The sequence below is a fragment of the Podarcis vaucheri genome (assembly GCF_965113315.1).
Source record: "Podarcis vaucheri genome assembly, chromosome: 3".
Lineage (NCBI taxonomy): Eukaryota > Metazoa > Chordata > Lepidosauria > Squamata > Lacertidae > Podarcis > Podarcis vaucheri.
In genome coordinates this window covers 20,752,192-20,774,252 of record NC_138761.1, presented here as the reverse complement: position 1 = coordinate 20,774,252, position 22,061 = coordinate 20,752,192, and the positions used below count along the sequence as shown (strand labels likewise).

Genomic DNA, 22,061 nt, shown 5'->3' with positions numbered 1-22,061 from the left:
CAGTGGGTTGCATTAGTATTCTCCTTCAATATTTCTCATTGTGAAAAAGTAACAGAACAATTACTTCTTGTTGAGCAAAGTAAACAGTCGAACGACCTCATTTTTATTAGTCCATTTTTTTCTTTTTTCAAATGGATCTCCCTCTGTTCTGTGTGCACGTGAGTTAAAATAGTCATGAATAATAGACTCTGTTAATGCTTTTAAAATAACTTATAACTGTCGTCTCTGGTGTGCTGGTTTTCTCGATACCCAGCTAAACAAAACTTTTTTCAGCAAAGTGCAGGGAAAGTTTATTAATTTAAAGCATTTTAAAGCTGTTCTTCAGCTATAAAAAGGCTCCCAGAATGGCTTATATGAGGTTGATAACAAACAAGGCAAGGCAGTCCCTCCACCTCAGGCTTACAATCTAAAAGACATGGCACAAAAGGTTAAACCGATGAGGAGGGAAAAGGAAAGCAAGCAAAGCAACTTCAGACACTGGTTTACTTAAAATCACAAGGTTCTCATAATAGCCATATTGAATGGAAACAATTCAGGGGGAGAAGGAGCCAAAAGCTCTTCAAATAAGCTTCAAAGCATGTCAGTCAGAATTCAGCCAATCTGCCTTGGAAGTGTTTGTGCACAAGTGTGTTGATGTTACAGATATTTCCTTGTTGGGGATGGGAGCTTAACAGCCTGCCTCCAGATTTGACAGTGATCCATTTTACTGAATTGTCAGGACTATGAGCCTGTGAAAAGTTCCAAGTATTAATAGCGCATACCACCCATTTTGCAGAGCCTGCTTCTTTCAAACTTTGTGATAATTGTGCACTTCCCTGCTCTGTAGCAACGTGCATGAGAACTTGCTTTCACCTTGACTCTGCATTCCATTCGCAAAATAGGTTCTGTAGCTTCTTCAACCCGACCATTAGAGCAAGGCTTAGAGCTCAGTGGCAAAGTGTTTGCTTTTCACGCCTAGACACCTAAGCTCATCGCCAACGAAACAGGGTTCTCCCTCTTATTTGATGTATTTTACACAATGACTGTGTTCTACCTGCACCAGTAGGCCAGGCATAGGCAAACTTGGCCTGCCAGATGTTTTGGAACTACAATTCCCATCATCCCTGACCACTAGTCCTGTTAGCTAGGGATGATGGGAGTTGTAGTCCCAAAGTTTGGGGATGCCTGGTCTTTGGCCTTATCCAGTGGCTGCTTTTCTTATGCTCTTAGGCACTGCCTCTTTTCCCCCCACCTTCTTCTATTACCCACTCCCTTCTTTTTCCTCACATATCCGTTTGTTTAAGCTGTAAATCTGCAGGCGGGATGTTGTCGGTGCTAATTCTACATTTTAACAGTGCCTTGTTTTCTTTGAGGCACTAAAGAAATTACTGTTATTCCCCAGGTGACTGGGGAAGACCCATGCCTACGAACAAAAGAAAAAGAAAAAGAGATTCCCTTTAATACTTACTTAATTGGGGGGAGGGGCAGCTAAACTAAGGGCTGCACCAAACCACAACAAAGCTGCAAAAACACACACACAAAAACCCAGAAGCAGCAAATCCACCAGGTTTATTACATGCTTCTTCAATATCCAGTTTTCTTCTCATTTATGAACCAACCCAGGAGACTGATTGTGTGGCCGGTGAGCAAGCTATGGTTCATGAGTCCGTAAAATACACAAATGCCAGGACGCACACCTTTTCAAAATCGACACGTCATAAGCGGGGTCGTTTCTCACGAGGCTAATGTCTCGTCCTTAACCAGCATTGTCAATGTTTCAGCTCTCCAGGAGGATGCCAGGGGACACCCATTTAAATGCACCGCTTTGCCTTGTTTCGTTTTTGTTTTGTAGCCGAACTCTTCATGGAGCAGCAGCACCTCAAAGAAGCAAGCTTCTGTATCCAGGAGGCAGCCAGTCTCTTCCCCACATCTCACAGTGTGCTGTACATGCGGGGGAGGCTGGCGGAGATGAACAGCAGCTTGGAGGAGGCTAAGCAACTGTATGATGAGGCACTGACTGTGAACCCAAACGGAGTGGAAATCATGAACTGCCTGGTGAGCATTGTATTGGGGGCTCCAATGCAGCTTGGTGTTCTTGTCATATAATGAGGATGTCCTACTGGCGTCGTCAGGGTGGAGGAATGGGATCTGGGGAGACACAGTACAATAGTTATAGTAAGGGAACGCAGGGTCCTTGAACTGTGATTCGATATTTATTTGGAATTCTCAGCATCCTTATCACAGCTGCAACAGATGCTTTGTGCAAATGGAGTGTGTTGTGAAGGGTGAGATCCAGGTGAGATGGTTATCAACAGCAAACATCCTTGCTGTATATGTTACTGGACGCTCCTGGCCCTAAATGTTTGACACTGGGAACATCATCATCATCATAAATTTATTTATACCCCGCCCACTCTGGGCGGCTTCCAACAAAATATTAAAATACAATAGTCTGTCAAACATTAAAAACTTCCTTGAACAGGGCTGCCTTCAGATGTCTTATAAAAGTCAAACACAGTATTTTTCGCTCCATAAGACGCACCTAGTTTTAGAGGAAGAGAACAAGAAAAAAAATGTTCTCTCCCGCTCTGCTCAGCACCTCTCCAGCAAAGCACTGAAGGGGCGCTGTGCAGAGATGAAAAGCTGCGCAGTGGCTCTCAAGCGAAGCGAAGTCAGGAGAGCAAGAGAAAGCAACGCAAAGCCTCCTGAGCACAGCGGGAGCGCTCCCACTGCACTCAGGAGGCTTCGGGCGGCTATCCCTGAAGCCAGGAGAGCAAGAAGGATTGGTGTGCACCGATCCCTCTTGCTCTCCTGGCTTCAGCGAAAGCTGCGCAGCCTGCATTCACTCCATAAGACGCACACACATTTCCCCTTACTTTTAAGGAGGGGGAAAGTGCGTCTTATAAAGCAAAAAATACGGTAGTGGCTTATTTCCTTGACACCTAACAGGTGGGCGTTCCACAGAGCAGGTGCCACTACCAAGAATGTCCTCTGCCTGGTTCCCTGTAGTTTCGCTTCTTGCAATGAGGGAACCAACAGAAGGCCCTTGGAGCTGGACCTCAGTATCTGGGGCTAAATGACAAGGGTGGTCCTCCTTCAGGTATACAGGACCGAGGCTGTTTAGGGCTTTAAAGATCGGCACAAGCACTTTGAATTGTGCTTGGAAACATACTGGGAACCAGTGTAGATCTTTTAGGACTGGCGTTATATGGTTTTGGTGGCTGCTCCTAGTCACCAGTCTAGCTACCTCATTCTGGATTATTTGTAGTTTCTGACTCACCTTCAAAGATAGCCCCATGTAGAACACATTGTAGTAGTCCAAGCGGGAGATAACTAGAGCATGTACCACTCTGGCGAGACAGTGTACAGGCAGGTAGGGTTTCAGCCGGTGTACCAGATGGCACTAGTGGACAGCTGCCTTGAATGCAGAATTAACCTGCACTTGATCATGGACATAGAAGTATTCCTTCAATACAGGAATATGTAGCTGTCCCTTATGGGGATCGAACCTTCAACCTTGGCATTATCAGCACCATGTTCTAACCAACAGAGCTATCCCACTGATGGGGTTGTCCTGCTGCACCTCTTCATTGGGTTTCATTGGAGAACTCCCTTATTCTGGAGTTCAGAGGTATGGCAACATGGCATGTACTTAGAGGAGGCTGCCCCTCGTGTCTCTCTGCACAAGTCATAGCTCTGGACTTGCTTGCTTTCTGCCAGGTGATGCCCAAAGAGGTAATTCATGTAGAAACACAGCAGGAGGCATATGATTCCATTTTTCTTTTGAGGCAGTTCTCAGTGGTTCCCAGTCTGCTTCCAGGCCTGCTTCAAAGTCTTCTGCCTACCTTAAAGCCCTGCAGGCTTGGGATCCAGGTGTCAGTAGACATGCTCTCTTCCTAAACCCATCAATGAATTGTGAACACAATACATGAACTCTTAAAATCCTGAAGAGGCTTCTCAATAGACAAGGCTGAAGCCTAGTCCCATGTACAGCAATGGAACACCCAAAAATTATTGTTATTATTTATTAAATGTGTATACCTCCCTAAACCCATGGGTCTCAGGGTGGTTCACAACATAAAATCACAATATAAAAAGACAAAATACATATTAAAAATAAAAACAAGAACAACCTAATAATCCCCTCCTCCCCAACACATTTTAAAAGGGCATTGGATGTCAATCAAAAATAGATGCCCACTTAATATATACAGGTCACCAAACAGCTTTTCCTGGGGCCAAATTTGCATGTAATGGCTGGGATGTAATTGGGCACCAAGGGAAGGCACAGGGAGGTCTGTTGTTGCCTTGGCAAAGTTCCAACCTGACCTGGAAGCTTTTATTGTTCTTCCAGCTCAAGGGGAGCCAATGGCTGGCCTGGGTAGGCAGAGACATGCCAGAACCTAGGGACACTTAAGCCCCTAGGAAACCATTCATTGTGGAGCCCCGGTAGCTCACCATGTTAGGTACAAGTCTTTGAATCAGATGGTTACTGGTTCTACTCCCGGGAGATCCTGACACTGAGCTTCTGGATGGCAGGCTTTATAAAATACAAATTTATATATATTCATATAGCTAGCTGTTCTTTCAGAAAGCCTTTTCCTTAGCTGCAAAGGAATGTGTCTCCATGAACAGCTCCTGTCCTTCTGAAAAAACTTTTAAATGATTCAGCCGCATCAGTAGGGACCAGCTGTAGGTATTTCTTCCACAGAATCAGCCCCATCTATGTGTCTGGGTTGTTTAAACAAACCGCAGCCATGTGTGTTGTTGTTTGGTCATTTAGTCATGTCCGACTCTTCGTGACCCCATGGACCAGAGCACGCCAGGCACTCCTGTCTTCCACTGCCTCCCGCAGTTTGGTCAAACTCAATGTGGTACCTTCGAGAACGCTATCCAACCATCTCATCCTCTGTCGTCCCCTTCTCTTTGTGCCCTAAATCTTTCCCAACATCAGGGTCTTTTCCAGGGGGTCTTCTCAACTCATGAGATGGCCAAAGTATTGGAGCCCCAGCTTCAGGATCTGTCCTTCCAGTGAGCACTTAGGGCTTATTTCCTTCAGAATGGATAGGTTTGATCTTCTTGCAGTCCATGGGACTCTCAAGAGTCTCCTCCAGCACCATAATTCAAAAGCATCAATTCTTCGGTGATCAGCCTTCTTTATGGTCCAGCTCTCACTTCCATACATCACTACTAGCTGCCACACTCTGGATTAGTTGTAGTTTCCAGGTCACCTTCAAAGGTAGCCCCACATGGAGCGCATTGCCATAGTCCAAGCAGGAGATAACTAGAGTATGCACCACTCTGGCGAGACAGTCTGCAGGCAGATAGGGTCTCAGCCTGCATACCAGATGGAGCTGGTAAACAGCTGCCCTGGACACAGGATTGACCTGCACCTCCATGGACAGTTGCGAGTCCAAAATGACTCCCAGGGGTGTGGCCTCAACTTTTTAAAGTCAGCCCTTGGGCTTTGGAAGAAATGGACTGTGCGCACCTAGGAAGGTTGCTACCAACACTCAAACTCCCAGAGCAGCTGTAATGTCATACTCATGAAAAGAAAGTAATCGATTCAAGTTTTGAATAGATTCAAAACACAACTTATTCCACTATGCAAACTCTTTCTTAACAATATCAGGCCAAGGATGTCTGGCCTCGAATTCTCTCCCTCTTCAATTTATCCCTGTATTTTATTTTTTTTACTTCTGTTTTTATGTGATATAGTTCTTCTATCTATTACTTGTGTATGTCTAAAAAGGCAATTATATAGGCTTGATGACTATAGTAAAGATTAACTACTCAAAGACCAAGGTTATGGTCTTTGGAAAGAAACGTCAGAAACTCTGATAGTCAAGTGATGAGAAAGCAGATGACCAGTGCCATGAATTTAAATAGAGGAAATCATTTTAAGGACGCATATTCTCAGAAATCTCATAAAGCTTTCAGTCTCTAGAACCTTTGGAGCCATATTCATGTTTTAATGTACAAATGATAGCTTTTAAAATTGATGCTGCATTGAAATTGTTTCAAAACAAGGTAATGGCTCAGATTTTGCATGGAGCAGAACAATGAAACAGGGAAGATTCTCAGATTGAGAAACTGGATTTTAAAATTTTTTTTGCAGAAGTGTGGGTTGTTGTCTTTAAGGTTAAGTTTTTAGCTCTGTATCCTGGTAGTTCATCAGCTATAATTCTTGCAGATGTAGTATTTCCTTCAGTTGTGGCTTGAGCCCATAATGCTATAACTATTTTGGAAACTGTATTGAAATTGATTATGATCATTACTACCACTACTACGTTAAGAAGGTAGAAATAATAACCCTGTTGGCACAGACCAAATGTCCACCTAACCTAGAATCCTGTTTCCAACTAAATGCAGCCAGAAGCCCAAATGCAGGGCACAAAGGCAAGAATTCTTCCTTCCTGTTTGTCTCCTAGCAACCAATACTAAAGGGTGTACTTCCTTTGAACAAAGAGGTGCCATTGAATTATCCTGGCTAACTGCTGCTGATAGACTTGGCCTCCATGAATTTCCCTGATCCCCTGCTAAAATCCAGTGTAAGCTTCTTGGCCGCCGCCACATTCTGTGGCAGCAAATTCCTTGATGTCTTGGGTGGAGAAAAACTTGCGGTTGTTTGTCCTAAATGTACTGCAAATCAGTTTCATGGGGTGACCTTGAGTTCTAGCATTAGCAAATAGAATCCTCTGTCTCCTATTCTTCCACTCCAGCGCATAATTTTATTGTTTTGGATCCATTGTTTCTACCAAGGAGTTGTTGTTGTTGTTTTTCTTGCTTGTTAAACAAGTTGTCCTCCCTGTCCTTCTTGGAGAGAAATAGAAATAATGATCTCTACACGGTCACCGGATCTCTCTTGTCAGATTTGGAACGTTAGGTGCCACCTGACCAATCCAATCTGCCTCCAAAGCAAACTCCCCGAGCGAGCTGGGCTCTTTGTCCCTGGTGCATCAAGCACTAATTAGTTGCAGAACTCATCCATCTCCCCTCAGGCTGTCAGACCTTTCTTCAGAAAAATCTAGCTTGGAAACAGTGTGGCTGGTTTTTAGGAGAGGACAGAAAATCTGGCGATAAACAAGCCCGTCGGCTTAATTATTCCTCTGGGCAATAGCAGAGAAGTCATAAGCACATTTGGGATTCTTTCCAGTTGCGTTTAATGATAAACAAGTGGGGTCACATGAAGATAACCCACAGTGTGTTCGCACTTTGGAGGGAGGCAATTGATACCCACCACCACCACCACCACCACCACCACCATAATTTGGGATCCTTTGAACCGAAAGCTAAGTAAAGGTAAAGGGACCCCTGGCCATTAGGTCCAGTCGTGACTGACTCTAGGGTTGCGGCGCTCATCTCGTTTTAATGGCCGAGGGAGCCGGCGTACAGCTTCCAGGTCATGTGGCCAGCATGACTAAGCCGCTTCTGGCAAACCAAAGCAGCCCACCGGAGCGGTACCTATTTATCTACTTGCACTTTGACGTGCTTTTGAACTGCTAGGTTGGCAGGAGCAGGGACCAAGCAACGGGAGCTCACCCCATCATGGGGATCCATGGGGATCCGTGCTTTTCCCTGTTTAGCCACCCATGGGTGTAAGAACATAAGATCCCTGCTGCATTAGGCTGAAGGCCTATCCGGACCAGCATCGTGTTCTCATAGTGGACAACCAGATGTCTGTGGGAAGCCCGCAAACGGGTCCTGAAAGCACCAGCTACCTCCCCCCTTGTCGTTCCACGCAAAACAGTATCCAGAGGCATGCTGTCTCTAGCAGTGGAAGGTGAACATAGCCATTGCAGCAACTCACGTAATTTGAAAATAAGATCGTCAGGATCCAAAAACCAGCTCCCCATTTGTGTCTTTCTTCTTTTCCCACTGGTAATGGGTGGAAACATCACGCTGGCCGTTGAATGAACCTGGCCTGCCTCATGGGCAATGAAGCACACTTCCGGCTTGCCTGCTCTGTGGACACAACCTATTATTATTCAATCATGAATTAACTTATTAATGATCAAGTCCCTGAAAGCACGGTGCTACAGGGAACATACAGTGCTGGAAACCACACCCTGTGTTCCAAAGAAGGGCTAGTTTTCTTGCTGTAGTGGATTTTGACATGTTGTTTAAGGAATTCATGGAGAGGAACATTTTCTCTTTCACCTTCTTGCAGCCACCTTCACTACCACCCACCCACCAAAACTTCTCTGGAAGCTCAGGAGGACCTCCTGAAGAAGATGGGTTTGAGCACAGGGGGTTAGGAAATGCAGGAAGCTGTTTTGTGCTGAGTCGCAGCTTCAGCCCATCTAACACAGCATTGTTTGTTGTGACTGGCAGCTGCTCTTCAGAGTCAAAGGGTTGTTTGTTGTCATCATGAGCCCTGAATCTAGCCATGATCTGGACAGAGGCAGAGCTTGCAGGGGTGCCAGATAGACAGGCCATTGAACCTGAAGTTGATAGACTGGAATCTCCAGAGGAATCTCCCAGGCCACCAAGATTTAATAGGATCGGAACCCAAACCTTCATTTGCACAGTTTCTTGAGCCTGAGGAGCCAGATGCCTCCCTCTGCCCATCCCAAGACTAGTGGTTTAGTGAGTGCACCTGGAAGGAGACTGGAACAAAGGAGGAGTGCCTGTCTTCAGGCAAGAGGATTGTCCTTTTGAGGAGCTCTCTACAGCGGGGTGGAGCCTGGAGGAGGTAGTCCAGAGACAGAGCTTTAAAAGGCCTCAGTCTACTCCCAATCCTTTTTGTTGCTCACTTTGAGCTCCTTTGGTCCAGCAGCCTTGATTCCAACCAAGCCACCTTCTCCATAAGATCTAGCACCAGGCCTGATGTCAAGAGTAGTTTGCCCAACTGCCCTTTGTTTTATCATTTGTTCTGTTGAAAGTTGATGATAAAAAAACAACTGAAAAAAACATGGAAACTGGAGAGATTTGCGTCCCGAACCAAATAACTGCGAACTTTGGCAACACCATGAATTGCAAATGTGCAATGCTCAACAATAGCAGAAAGTCTTCATCCTCCAGGAAAATAGCTACAGGAAGACATCTATGTCGTCAGTCAAGGCCAACTGAGTTGTAATTCAAATGCTTAACAAGTAGGTCTAAATTGACTAATGAGATAATCAGTGTGATCAAACAATTGAAGCCTTGACTGCAATCCAAACAGTGGTCATGGTTTTTCTCCAGACACACGTAGGCAGCCATTATCCATTTGTCTCAGCTGCTGCTTGCTAATTCCCAAAATGGAGTAGACATTGTAAAATCTCTTTTGGTCCTGGGTTGGTGTAACAATGTCAGAGAGGAGTCAGGCTAGTCAGAGTCGGTGCTGAGAGTGTGAACTGTGGGCTGGGAAATCCTCACTCATTTTTCCCGTGAGATCTCGCTCTGTAGCCCTTGGCGAGACTCCTAGAACCCACCCTCCTAAAATACTAACGTCTAGCCTTCTCTATAGGGATGTTGTAAGGATTGTGAGTGGCATAAGTCCCAACTTCCCAGGGCCCTGGGTGCCCGAGCACCCACAAAATTCCCCATGAAGGGTCCAGGCACCCACAAATTTCGGTGCATGGACACCACATGGCACTCATGGCCCCAGGCACCCACAGCCAAGTTGGCACACTGGGTGAGTGAAGTGCTTTGACCACAAAAACACTATTATTAAAGACATTATGCCTAGCAGTAATGAAAACTGAGGGTCCCCCAGAAATTCTTCCCTGCTTGGTTAATTCCTTTCCATGACAATTTCCCTTTCCCCATAAAACTATACATGCTCAACCTTTCATACTCTTTGCTGACTCAAGCATGCAGGGTAGAACAGTATGTTACCCAAATGCCTACCAAACATGTCACCCACCCTTGTCAAGCTCTCTCCCATTACACATAGAATAACGAAAACCAAATTATGATGTCATCACTTTGAACTTTGTGATGTCATCATCATAAGGGGTAGAACTAAACCATTCCACACTTTGTGTGGAAAGACTCGATGGTCATTTTTCAAAACTATCCCATGTGAAGCCTGGCCCTTGGTTCCTCTGACACAGAGGTAAAAGCTACCTTGTGAGGGGAATCAGCTGTTCAGAAATACCGACATCAAGCTCCATCTGCGTGTGGAAAGTTCATAATGAATATCTAAGACTGCAGACGATCCCCTTTAAAAATCTTCCAGGACAGGAGGAAACTGCACTAGAGTGGAGCCAGGAAGCAGTGCTCCAGTTTAATTCTGCACCTGGTTTCATCCCATGTCCCTGTGCACGGATTTTTGTTTTCAGAGATGTCCAACAATCAAAGCAATGATACCTTAGTTTTTAAAAACCTCCTAACATCTCTTTCCTTGAAGGCTTGCTTCACGCTGGCCTGGAGAATGACACAGAAAGGCATGGCACAGAATATCATGCCAACGCTAATTAAATGCTCATTTACCTTGAAGCAGAAGAGTGCAAGTCTCCATGCTGTACTCTTTTCATGCACCACTAAGACAAAAGGTCATAGGAGCAATCCGCAGTCCAGAGGGAGCCTGTGTCTATTGAGAGTTGCATTCTTTTCCAGCGCTATGGATAATCACTTCAGGGCAAATTTCAATTTGTTCCTTTAAAACCATAGCTTTCCCTCAAATGCTGTGAACTCCTTTGCATGTTACAAAAGGCAGGAGGGAAGCAGATGTGCTTATGACTTGCTGCCGGGGATCTCGCCCAGACAGGGAACTCTTCTCAAAAGTGCCCTGAGAGTTAATGTTGCTGGGTTTACTGAGGGTTTTTCCAACAGGATGTATCTCAACCCACTCACAGACCTCTGTTTTAGCTGCTGCAATAGCGCCTACCTTTTCCTAACACCCCTTAACCAGCATCCTAAGGCCCATGCAACCCAGCTGTTGGATTGCAACCGTATTATTATTATTATTATTATTATTATTATTATTATTTCAGGTTAGGAGGCAAGCTATTTTACTGAGGAGAGCAAGATTGGCAGCCAGTTTGAAAGCCTTGTTGCTGAGTAATATGGAGGATTAAATTGCTAAAGCAATAAGCGTCTTTTAATGAGATTTGTTATGGTTACTTATTTTATACCTTGTAATTCTCAGAAATACGAATGCACACGAGGAGTAATTACATCTACTCTGAAATGCCCAAGTCATGGGGAACCTGAAACTGCCCTTCCTGCTCTCCTTAAATGTGGCTGCACATCCCACATGTAGAGTTCCTGGTGTTCCAGTTCTGTTTTGATGACGCACCAGCAAGAAAAAAGTGGAAGCGCCAATTACTTGAACAACCTGCCTGCAACCTGCTGCCTGCCAGCTGTTTTGGACTTCAACTTCTGTATATATATGACTTCAACCCAGGCAGCTGTTGTGCAAAACAGCTGAAGAGCACCACGTTGGGGTATTCTGCACACAAACATCCACAATTCTGGTGCGAGTTGTTGTTGTTGTTTAGTCGTTTAGTCGTGTCCGACTCTTCGTGACCCCATGGACCAGAGCACGCCAGGCACTCTTGTCTTCCACTGCCTCCCGCAGTTTGGTCAAACTCATGCTGGTAGCTTCAAGAACACTGTCCAACCATCTCGTCCTCTGTCGTCCCCTTCTCCTTGTGCCCTCCATCTTTCCCAACATCAGGGTCTTTTCCAGGGAGTCTTCTCTTCTCATGAGGTGGCCAAAGTATTGGAGCCTCAGCTTCAGGATCTGTCCTTCCAGTGAGCACTCAGGGCTGATTTCCTTAAGAATGGATAGGTTTGATCTTCTTGCAGTCCATGGGACTCTCAAGAGTCTCCTCCAGCACCATAATTCAAAAGCATCAATTCTTCAGCGACCAGCCTTCTTTATGGTCCAGCTCTCACTTCCATACATCACTACTGGGAAAACCATAGCTTTAACTATATGGATCCTTGTTGGCAAGGTGATGTCTCTGCTTTTTAAGATGCTGTCTAGGTTTGTCATTGCTTTTCTCCCAAGGAGCAGGCGTCTTTTAATTTCGTGACTACTGTCACCATCTGCAGTGATCATGGAGCCCAAGAAAGTAAAATCTCCCACTGCCTCCATTTCTTCCCCTTCTATTTGCCAGGAGGTGATGGGACCAGTGGCTATGATCTTAGTTTTTTTGATGTTGAGCTTCAGACCATATTTTACACTTTCCTCTTTCACCCTCCTTAAAAGGTTCTTTAATTCCTCCTCACTTTCTGCCATCAAGGTTGTGTCGTCTGCATATCTGAGGTTGTTGATATTTCTTCTGGCAATCTTAATTCCGGCTTGGGAGTCATCCAGTCCAGCCTTTCGCATGGTGCGAGTTACAATGTGTGAAAAGAGACAGGGATGGAGAACCCGCAGCCTTCCAGATGTTATTGTCCTCTGACATCTGGCCATGTAGACTTGGGCTGATGAGAGTTGGAGTCCAATGGAATCTAAAGAGCCAAAGGCTTCTCTCCTCCGGGTTAAAAATTATAATCAGCACGTATTTTGCAATAAAGTTCGCCTTTAAAGATTATTAATGTTTTGATCGGCAATAGTACACAAATGGATCTTTTCTGTCAAAACGAATCCCTTGCAAAATGCTGTTATTTAATAATACCCTTGAGCAATGATTTCCACAGCTATTATGTTCTTAAGTTGGAATTAAATTTATTTATTGGGGGTTTTGAAAACCACAGCCTACTCCTAACGTTTTGTTTTCGCCCTTGTCTCATGATGAATCACTCGGATTCCCCATCTGATCATATCTGTGGGTTTTTCTGAAAGAGAATCAGAAAAAATTGTTTTCTGGGAGAGTTTCAGACAACATTTCTTTCCCAAGTGCTTTGGAACAGTTCTGCAGTTATTCTGCAAACAGGAGGACGGGTTCAACATTTGCATAAACCTTGCCTGGTGTCACTAGTCTCAAACCTTGGCAGCCATTTCTGGCTCAATGATTTACAGTGTTGGAGAAAGGGCATGTCTAAGCTGTCCAGCTCAGTCCACGAGACCAGAAAACTTCATGTAATCAATGAAAATATAGGAGGGCACATTCCTTTATGCTGCAGAATCCCTCACCAGAACCATTCTGCAGCATGAAGATGTTTCTCTAAGCTATTTTAGCAAACGGGTTCCAATTCAGGAAGGCATATATTTTCAGGGAATCATTCTGCCTTATTTAACCTTCAAGCAGGGGAAATCAGTATGATGCCGACCCAATGCTGTTGGGTACCATCTCCCATCAGACCCAGCCAGCCTAGCTGATAGTTAGGGGTGATGAGAGTTGTGGTCTAACAACACCTGGAAGATCTGATACCTACCTTAGAGAGATGGTTACCTGAGCATTGCCAACAGTGCTGGCATTGTATAGAAGAAGACCTGTGAGAGAGATGTTAGACATAATTATTCCTCATGCCAGTACCATCAGAGGTGGCGTGAACTGTGTCAAAGATCATTCTAATGTGTCTCTGTTGGGGAAATATTGGGGGTTCAAGTCGAATACCCAATATTTCCCCAACACCTCCCTCCATTACATGCATTTTCAGAGCAGTAAAGGGAAGCAGCCATGTGAAATGTGCACTCATGCCACTAACCTAACATAAAAATGTGCAGTCAGCAATATATGAGTTCAGATGATTGTATGAGAGAAGAGAGAGCAACTCCTTGGTGATGTACAGAGAGGCTCTGTATGCTTGGACCCCAGCAGTTGCCTGATGATTCTGGGTGTTGCCGATGGTGCTGAATCATTTATTTCGAAGGTTATGGTGGGATTCAAAAACAGAATTGTAGAGCTGGGACCCCGAGGGTCACCCAGTCCAACCCTCTGCAACGCAGGAATCACAACTAAAACAATACATTCCAAAGCCAGGTCTCCAGATCCACTAAGCTGCCTGCCATGTATGGTGGCCCATCAGGGACTTGGCAAACCTCATTTTGCCACCTGCCTTCAACTGCAGCTGCCTAAAACCCACCCAAACACATGATGTGGCAGGTGGGCTGCATTCAGCCTGGTGGAGCAAAAATTGCACCACTTCGCTCTGAGACTCCAAAGTGTGTGTGTGTGTGTGCATTTTCCGTGTGTGTGTGTGTGTGTGTGTGTGTGTGCATGCATGCGTGTTTGTGTGTGTGTGTGTGTGTGTGTGTGTGAGAGAGAGAGAGAGAGAGAGAGAGAGAGGTATGAGTTAACAAATCATTATTATTGCTTAACCTATGAAGCAGAAGGAAGTAAAGTGGGTCTGTTACCGAAAAGAGATCCTTATGAAATTCTTCTCCTTTTGTCAGGAATATTTTCCCCAAAAGTAATTGGCGCGAGCCCAGCTGCAGTGTCTTCTCTCCCTTCCAGACATCCATCATACTGATCTGCAGTGCTGTGGAAGGAAGGGGAAAGCATAAACAGATGGGAATTTTCAGGTGCTTGCAGGGGTGCTGTGTTACCTTAGGTAATAGGGCACAAGAAGCCACGGGGTGGGGAGAGGAATAGCTGTTTGTCCCTCCACCCCAGTGCCTTGGAAAGAGCAAGGTTTCGGATTGTCTTCACTTGATGTTGGCTTCGAACTTTGCTGCCTCTTAATGTTAAATGAACAGTACCAATTTCCCCATCACCAGGAAAATTGCTTAATATTCTAGGAAACACGATGCCTGAAACTCAAACCACATGGGTTGGCAGTGGATGCATATCTTTAAATAAGAGTCGACCCCCAAACATACGTACAGAGTTTGTGTAGTGGTGAAATTTAAAATGGATAGAACCCACCCCTGCCTTTCTATTCCCTCCACACATACAATCACTCAAATGCACACTTACTTTTCTCCCAGCTAGGCTCCCTTATGATACTCTGCCAATTCTGCCTGGTGGGAAAATGTCTAAGGGAGAGGAGCTGAAATTCCACCCCCCACCTGCACGGAGTACGCTCATGTAGTAAGGGCTCCACTCGATTTCTAAGAAAGGGAATTAGGATGCCTGCAAAATCAGAAGAACGAGTTGGGGGTCACAGGTGGAGGGGGGTAGAATTATGAAAGTACTTAAGATCCCACTGTAACAACTCCCAGCATTTCCATCCCCCAAAAGCTAAAAGAGTAGCTTGCAGAAATCAGTCCTAAAACAGTCCCTGCCCTCAGTCCTATAATCTAGAAGGCATGTCACACAAGGAAAAAGATATGGGGAGGGAGGAGGAAAAAAGCATGCTCAGCCACCAGGTCTTAAGGCTAAAGAATTATTATAGCAAATGACTAGCATGGAGACAGTTCAGGAAGCCTGATGAAATGGCTGCTGTTAGGTAACAACTGTTGTTGTTGTTGTTGTTTAGTCGTTTAGTCATGTCCGACTCTTCGTGACCCCATGGACCAGGGCACGCCAGGCACTTCTGTCCTCCACTGCCTCCCGCAGTTTGATCAAACTCATGCTGGTAGCTTCAAGAACACCATCCAACCATCTCATTCTCTGTCGTCCCCTTCTCCTTGTGCCCTCCATCTTTCCCAACATCAGGGTCTTTTCCAGGGAGTCTTCTCTTCTCATGAGGTGGCCAAAGTATTGGAGCCTCAGTTTCACGATCTGTCCTTCCAGTGAGCGCTCAGGGCTGATTTCCTTCAGAATGGAGAGGTTTGATCTTCTTGCAGTCCATGGGACTCTCCAGAGTCTCCTCCAGCACTATAATTCAAAAGCATCAATTCTTCGGCGATCAGCCTTCTTTATGGTCCAGCTCTCACTTCCATACATCACTACTGGGAAAACCATGGCTTCTACTATACGGACCTTTGTTGGTAACAACTGAGCGAGGGCCAAAAGCAGCCAGCCTCTCAGCAGAGGTGATGGACTAGTCCTTTTTTCCTTCTCTCCCTTTGCTCTGCGGCCTGATGGAATTAGGCGTGATTTCTGGTGTGGGCATCTGCACAGTCTCGGGAACATAGGAGCAGCATATGGTTGCCAGGGACCTATTTATTTCTCTTCAAACAAATACATGCCATTGCAGAGAAGTTGGTTGTACATCAACAGAAGGGCAGATTGGTAGCAGGCCCTGTTGTTAAGGGCTGCATCACACACACTGGACAGAGACACAAGCTTCTTGTACTGTTTGTTTCCTCACCCCCATATAACATGCAAAGCGATGGGCTTCTCACATTATCAAGCCGTCGCATGGTATGTGCAATTTTCAATCTGCCTGAGAGAAGTGTTTTTGTTTTTTAAAAACCTTTATCTTGCTTTAAACAGGTACATATAAATATAGACAACCAAAATTACAAAGGAAAATTCCTTAATAGTAATGGGGGGGGGACTAAAAAAAAACACGACAAAAAATATTGAAGTACATGACACAGAACATAAGCAACTATGGGAAAGATAAAAGAAAAGAAAAAAGAGGGGGAAAAGAAAAAGAAAAAGAATGAGCCAAAGCAGGAAAGCTCGTCTATTGTACACTTCCGTCAAGTTCACAACAGATCATTATTCTTATTAATTATCTCTATCTGCATTCCAAAGGAATCCCTCATCTTGGTATCAGGGAGCACTTCTCTATGCGGTATCATTCTAAACATAGCCAGATCTTTCTTGCTGAGCCCTTGTCTCCTAAATAATTATTTAAACATTCCCATTCTTCTTTCACCAATTTTTTAGGTTTATCTCTTATTGTATCTGTCAGCTTTGCGAGCTCCAAGTACTCGCACAATTTGACTACCCATTCCTCTTTAGTGGGTGTATTTTTATCTTTCCAGTGTTTTGCCACTATAACCCTTGCTGCTGACGTTGCATACATAAATAGCCTAGTTTTGTTTTTGGGAATATTATCTGAAACCATTCATAGTAAAAATTCTTCCGGTTTCTTGCTAAATGTAGTTTTTATCAATCTCTTTATCTCTTCATAAATCATGTTTCAAAATCTTTGTATCTCTAGACAGGACCACCACATATGGTAGTATGTTCCTATCTGTTCCTTACATCGCCAGCACTTGTTATTGTTTGATTTATTTATTTTTGCAAGTTTTACAGGGGTCAGGTACTACCTATAGTACATTTTCATAAGATTTTCCCTGATAAGGAAACAAGCCGTGAATTTTACATTTTTAGTCCATAATTCATATGTCCCAGGTCCCTCTCCCATTTTACTGTAATTTCTTTGATATCTTCCTCCTTTCTTTGCCAATTCAAAACTAGTTTGTACATTTTAGAAAGTGTCTCTTGATTATTATCTAAAATATCCTTCTCCAGATAGGATTTTTTTTTGTCAAATCCTTTGGTTCTTTTATCCTTTTCAAGGGCGGCTTTTAACTGATAATACTTCAGCCAGGTTATTCCCTTCTGTTTCAATTCGCTTAGGTCCTTTATTTTCGGATCACTACTTGTTTCCTCTACTAAATCCTTATACGTTAGCCAATCACTGTTCATATTTATCCTGTGAACCGACATAGATTCCACTGGTGACAGCCACTATGGTGTTTTGGTTACTACTGATTTTTTACTCTTCTCCCATACTTCATATAATGCCCTTCTCACATTATGATTTAAAAATCCTTTGTGGGATTTAACCTTGTCATAGCCTATGTAGCCATGTACACATGGTATTTGCAATTTTCAATCTGCCTGAGAGAAGTGTTGAATGGACCACTTCCCTCATCCCCTGGGACATCTTAAGGCAGGGGTCAGCAACCTTTTTCAGCTGTGGGCCGGTCCACCGTCCCACAGACCTTGTGGGGGGCTGGACTATATTTGGGGTGGTGGTGAACGAATTCCTATGCCCCACAAATAACCCAGAGATGCATTTTAAATAAAAGGACACATTCTATTCATGTAAAAACACGCTGATTCCTGAACCGTCCACGGGCCAGATTGAGAAGGCGATTGGGCCGCATCTGGCCCCCGGGCCTTAGGTTGCCTATCCCTGTCTTAAGACCTGTGTGCTCTGAGGAAAGGCAGATAATAAGGAGGCCAGGCCAGGGAGCTCATGCTATCAGCTCCCGAAGGGACCATCAGTTTGGCCTGAAAGTATTCTGCTCTATATTATGTAACATTTGTTTTAGTACTGTAAAAAATTAGAAACCTCCTTGGCTGCCTTAGTAGAAAGGTGACATCTTAATGCAAGAAATAAACATAACATCACAACCATGGCCGTGTGTGATAAACTGGATTCAGAGCCAGCCCAAGACATTTTGCTGCCTGAGGCAAGGGACGATATTGCCACACTCGCCCCTGTGTACATAAGTCCAGTGGGCTGGCAATATAATCTTACTTCAACACCTTTGAGAAGTCAGCGTTCCTCACAGACCCTGAGCGCAGCAGGCTTAATTTGGGGGCATAGGGTAGGACACATAGCAGCAAAGCTCTGTTCACCAGCAACTGAATCTGCTTCTGCACAGCCTGAGGCAGCTGCCTCACTCTGCCTAACGATAGGGCCTACCTTGATTGGATTCCTTTGGAAATCCAATGAATGGTGATCTTGTACCAGCAGCTGATGATCTTGTAACCCCACAGTTTGATGATTCAGCCTGTTCCCATATTGCCAAATGGTTCTGAATCATTACCTTTCCACATGATCTAAACCACCAGCTAATTTCAGACTGCCATTAACTATGCCAGATATGCCAGAAATATTCAACATGACATTCCCTCAGAATTATGTTGCCTGTTCCAGGAGATTTCACTGAATTGTATTCTGGCCAGAATTTTGGCCAGGGATATAAAATGTTGGCTGGTGTTATTGGCCAGCCTGTGGTGAACCACAATGCTGCCTGTTCTTTTAGTGACAAAACCACAAAAGGAGGAGAGTAGGAGCTATTTCACTTATGAATCACAACACAGATGGGGACATGAAGTTCAAAAGAGGCCACTCAACCTAGCTAGCAGCCTAGTGTTCTTCAAACTTAGGTCTCCAGGTACAGTTGGACCACAGTTCCCATCATCCCCAGTCAGCTTAGCCAATGGCCAAGGGTAATGGGAGTTGTAGTCCAACTGCTTATGGGGACCCAAGAATGGCGAACACTCCTATAGGCAGCCAACGCAGGACAATGGATTTGTCTGGTAGTGGGAAATATGCATTTCCTGTGTATACATTAAGTTACAAGAAGATCCGATTATCAACTTACCCTTGAGAATACAAGATAAATGAAATAAAATATTTGGGAGACCCAAGTGAGAGAGAGATGGGGGAGGCTAAAGCTGAGCGGAAACTTCTTGCCTTGGTTTGCAGTTTGTGTTGTGGTTGTCAAAAAAATTGTCAGTTCCAATTCGGTTTTCAGTTCTTCCCTAAAAACTATTTTTCCTCTCCTTTGGCCTCACGGTTCCTAAATCTGATTTGGTGTGGTGACAGTCTGTCTCAGGAGGTTATGGACTCTCCTTCCTTGGAGGTTCTTAAGCAGAGGTTGGCTGGCCATCTGTCACAGATGCTTTGCTGAGATTTCTGCATTCCAGGGGGTCAGACTAGATGACCCTTAGGTCCCTTTGAACTCTTAAGATTCTATGACTTTGTTTATCCGTTGGTGTATTACAATATCTGATGAAGCACCATGACACCACCAGCAAAGCACTACTGCTCTTTGGGTTCATTATAAGCACATATGTAATGGATTGACACAGTGGGGCTATTACAGCTGTCACGGCAAGCTGTTGCACCTCGAAAGGTACCAGTGCATTTCGTATAAGAACTGTATTGTCTTGCCGTCTCGTGCGCATTCTGGGAAGGCGAAAGACCACTGCTGCTCTTCTCCTTGCGAGGAGCTTCCAAGAAACACATTTGTTCCTCTGCCGCTCAAACTGATGACATCTTGCCATCTGAATCCATGTGCTCCATCAATGCAAAGCCCCTGCTGTTAGGTGATGCCAACCTTATTATAGCCCGGCCATCTGTGAGGGAATCTACTGTCTGGAATAGATGGATCCCATGGAAGTTGGCCAACTCGGCCTTAAAGGATAAATCATAAAGCATGGGTAGGCAAACTAAGGCCCGGGGGCCGGATCTGGCCCAATTGCCTTCTAAACCTGGCCCGCAGACAGTCCGGAAATCAGCGTGTTTTTACATGAGTAGAATGTGTGCTTTTATTTAAAATGCATCTCTGGGTTATTTGTGGGGCACAGGAATTCATTCATTTTTTTCCTTCAAAATATAGTCCGTCCGTCCCCCAAGGTCTGAGGGACAGTGGACCAGCCCCTTACTGAAAAAGTTTGCTGACCCCTGTCATAAAGGAACCCACAGTGGGGTGTATTCCTGCCCCCCAGCTCCCCTGGAAATGAATCAGTGTTTGACTGCGCGTAACAGCAGGAAAGTCGTCAGGAAGGGAATTAGTTAGCCCATGAATTAATGCGCACAGAGAGAGAGAGAGAGAGAGAGGAAACACCTGAGATGCGTTCACAACATGCCCGAGCTTCTGCAGATGCTCCCAGCGCACATCAGTGCTTGAATCCCCATGTCATTACAGCTAAGGCCTGTGCATCTTTTATTCCTTAGAGGTATGGTCCGCCTTGTGACTTGGAGCCACTGACCTCATTTATGCAGAGGAACTAGGCAGTATAACAATAGCTCCACAGAAGCGACAGCTCATTTCTGCAGGAGCCCGTTCAGTGGCTGGGGGGTGGGGGGTGGGGGGAGAGAGAGAGCACGTGTCAGGAAAGGTGCTTCACTGTTTACCTTTCTTCTGAGAAAAATAAGCTTCCTCCCGCTGCCAGGGATGCAGCCGGGGTTCATTCATAAAGAATGTACTAGAGTGAAAAATTCTATATGTGTGACGTACCTTCTGAAAGGAATTTTGGGCATTCGAAATAACAGCTTCTGTGGGTGGTGCAGATGACTGTAGCTGTACACAAAGGATTTTTTTTTAATTGTCCCTTAAATAAGTGTGCAGATCTCTGAATAGGAGATAAATTGTGAAGCGCTTGATATACACGTAGAAGGCTTTTAATGATGATGATGATGATGATGATGATAATAATAATATTGACTTCTCCTACCCCACTAAATTCTCAAGCTAGTTGTGTATTGTTTGTTTCCCTGAGGACCTCTGGGGTTGAAGAAGCAATACGTAATTTTAGGGAAGTAAGTTAATTCTTAATATTGAAGGTATTGGAAAATTCGCCGCAGACCTCATGAAGAGAGCACAGCAGAGGTTATATTTTCTGAGAATCCTCCAGAAAAATAATCTCTCAAAGGACCTGTTGATGGCATTTTACCATTGTACTGTTGAGAGTGTGTTAACTTATGGTCTGTGTGTGTGGTTTGGGAGCTGCACGGTCAGGGGAAAACATGCACTCTGAGACCGTGTGTCTATATCACCCGCCTGCTGAATATTTTGGAGAGGCTCTTCATGAAACAGTGCAGCAGAGAAGCATTCCTGCTTTTAGTTTTGAGAGGAAGCTTTGGTCTTCACTGCCTCCCTAGAATCCAAGATGATGGAAGTGTTGGTGACAACTGTCACAAGCAATTGGAAGGTGTCTGTATCTTCGGGCGCCATGGGGCAGATTGCCGTGATTTGTTTTTGAGTCCCGTGCTTCCTTTCCTTTTAATCCTGCTTTTCCAAATCTGTTTACGAAAACAGAACGCTAGCCTCAGAGAACCATGTCTATGAGCTGCAAGGCGTACTAAATTAAACCCGCTGAAAAACGTTCGCCCTTTTCAGGCCTGTCTGATAAGATAAATACTGGTCCCTTGAGGAAACTCACACATATTGCCCATACCACTAGACCAGTAGGCTCCACCCCTCTGTGCCCCTCGGGGAAATGGCTTCAGGGGGAAAGAGCCGCAACACAGCTGTCAAGCTCATGTCCCCAAGCACTGGAGAGCAGTGTGGTGTAGTGGTTAAGAGCGGTAGTCACGTAATCTGGGGAACCGGGTTCGTGTCTCCGCTCCTCCACATGCAGCTGCTGGGTGACCTTGGGCCCAGTGCCAGTCACACTTCTCTGAAGTCTCTCAGCCCCACTCACCTCACAGAGTGTTTGTTGTGGGAGAGGAAGGGAAAGGAGAATGTTAGCCGCTTTGAGGACTCCTTCGGGTAGTGATAAAGCAGGATATCAAATCCAAACTCTTCTTCTTCTCTTCTTCACTATGACAGTGACTCTTACTTGCAAATAATAATAAAAAATTATTCTGGCTAGTTAGACGATCTGTGGCCTTTTTAAGCTGTGTGTGTGGCGGGGTATTGTTTTTTGGTTGTTACTATGGGTATACAT

The 22,061-nt window shown here is 44.8% G+C and overlaps 1 protein-coding gene across 1 annotated transcript in view; it reads left to right on the top strand.

Annotated features, from left to right (window-relative positions):
- Positions 1-22,061, top strand: part of TTC7A (tetratricopeptide repeat domain 7A) — a 194,337-nt gene that overhangs the window by 148,292 nt on the left and 23,984 nt on the right. The window contains exon 19 of the mRNA XM_082217467.1: positions 1,832-2,034. Coding sequence (XP_082073593.1) covers positions 1,832-2,034 — 203 coding nt within the window. The remainder of the gene's footprint in view (positions 1-1,831; positions 2,035-22,061) is intronic.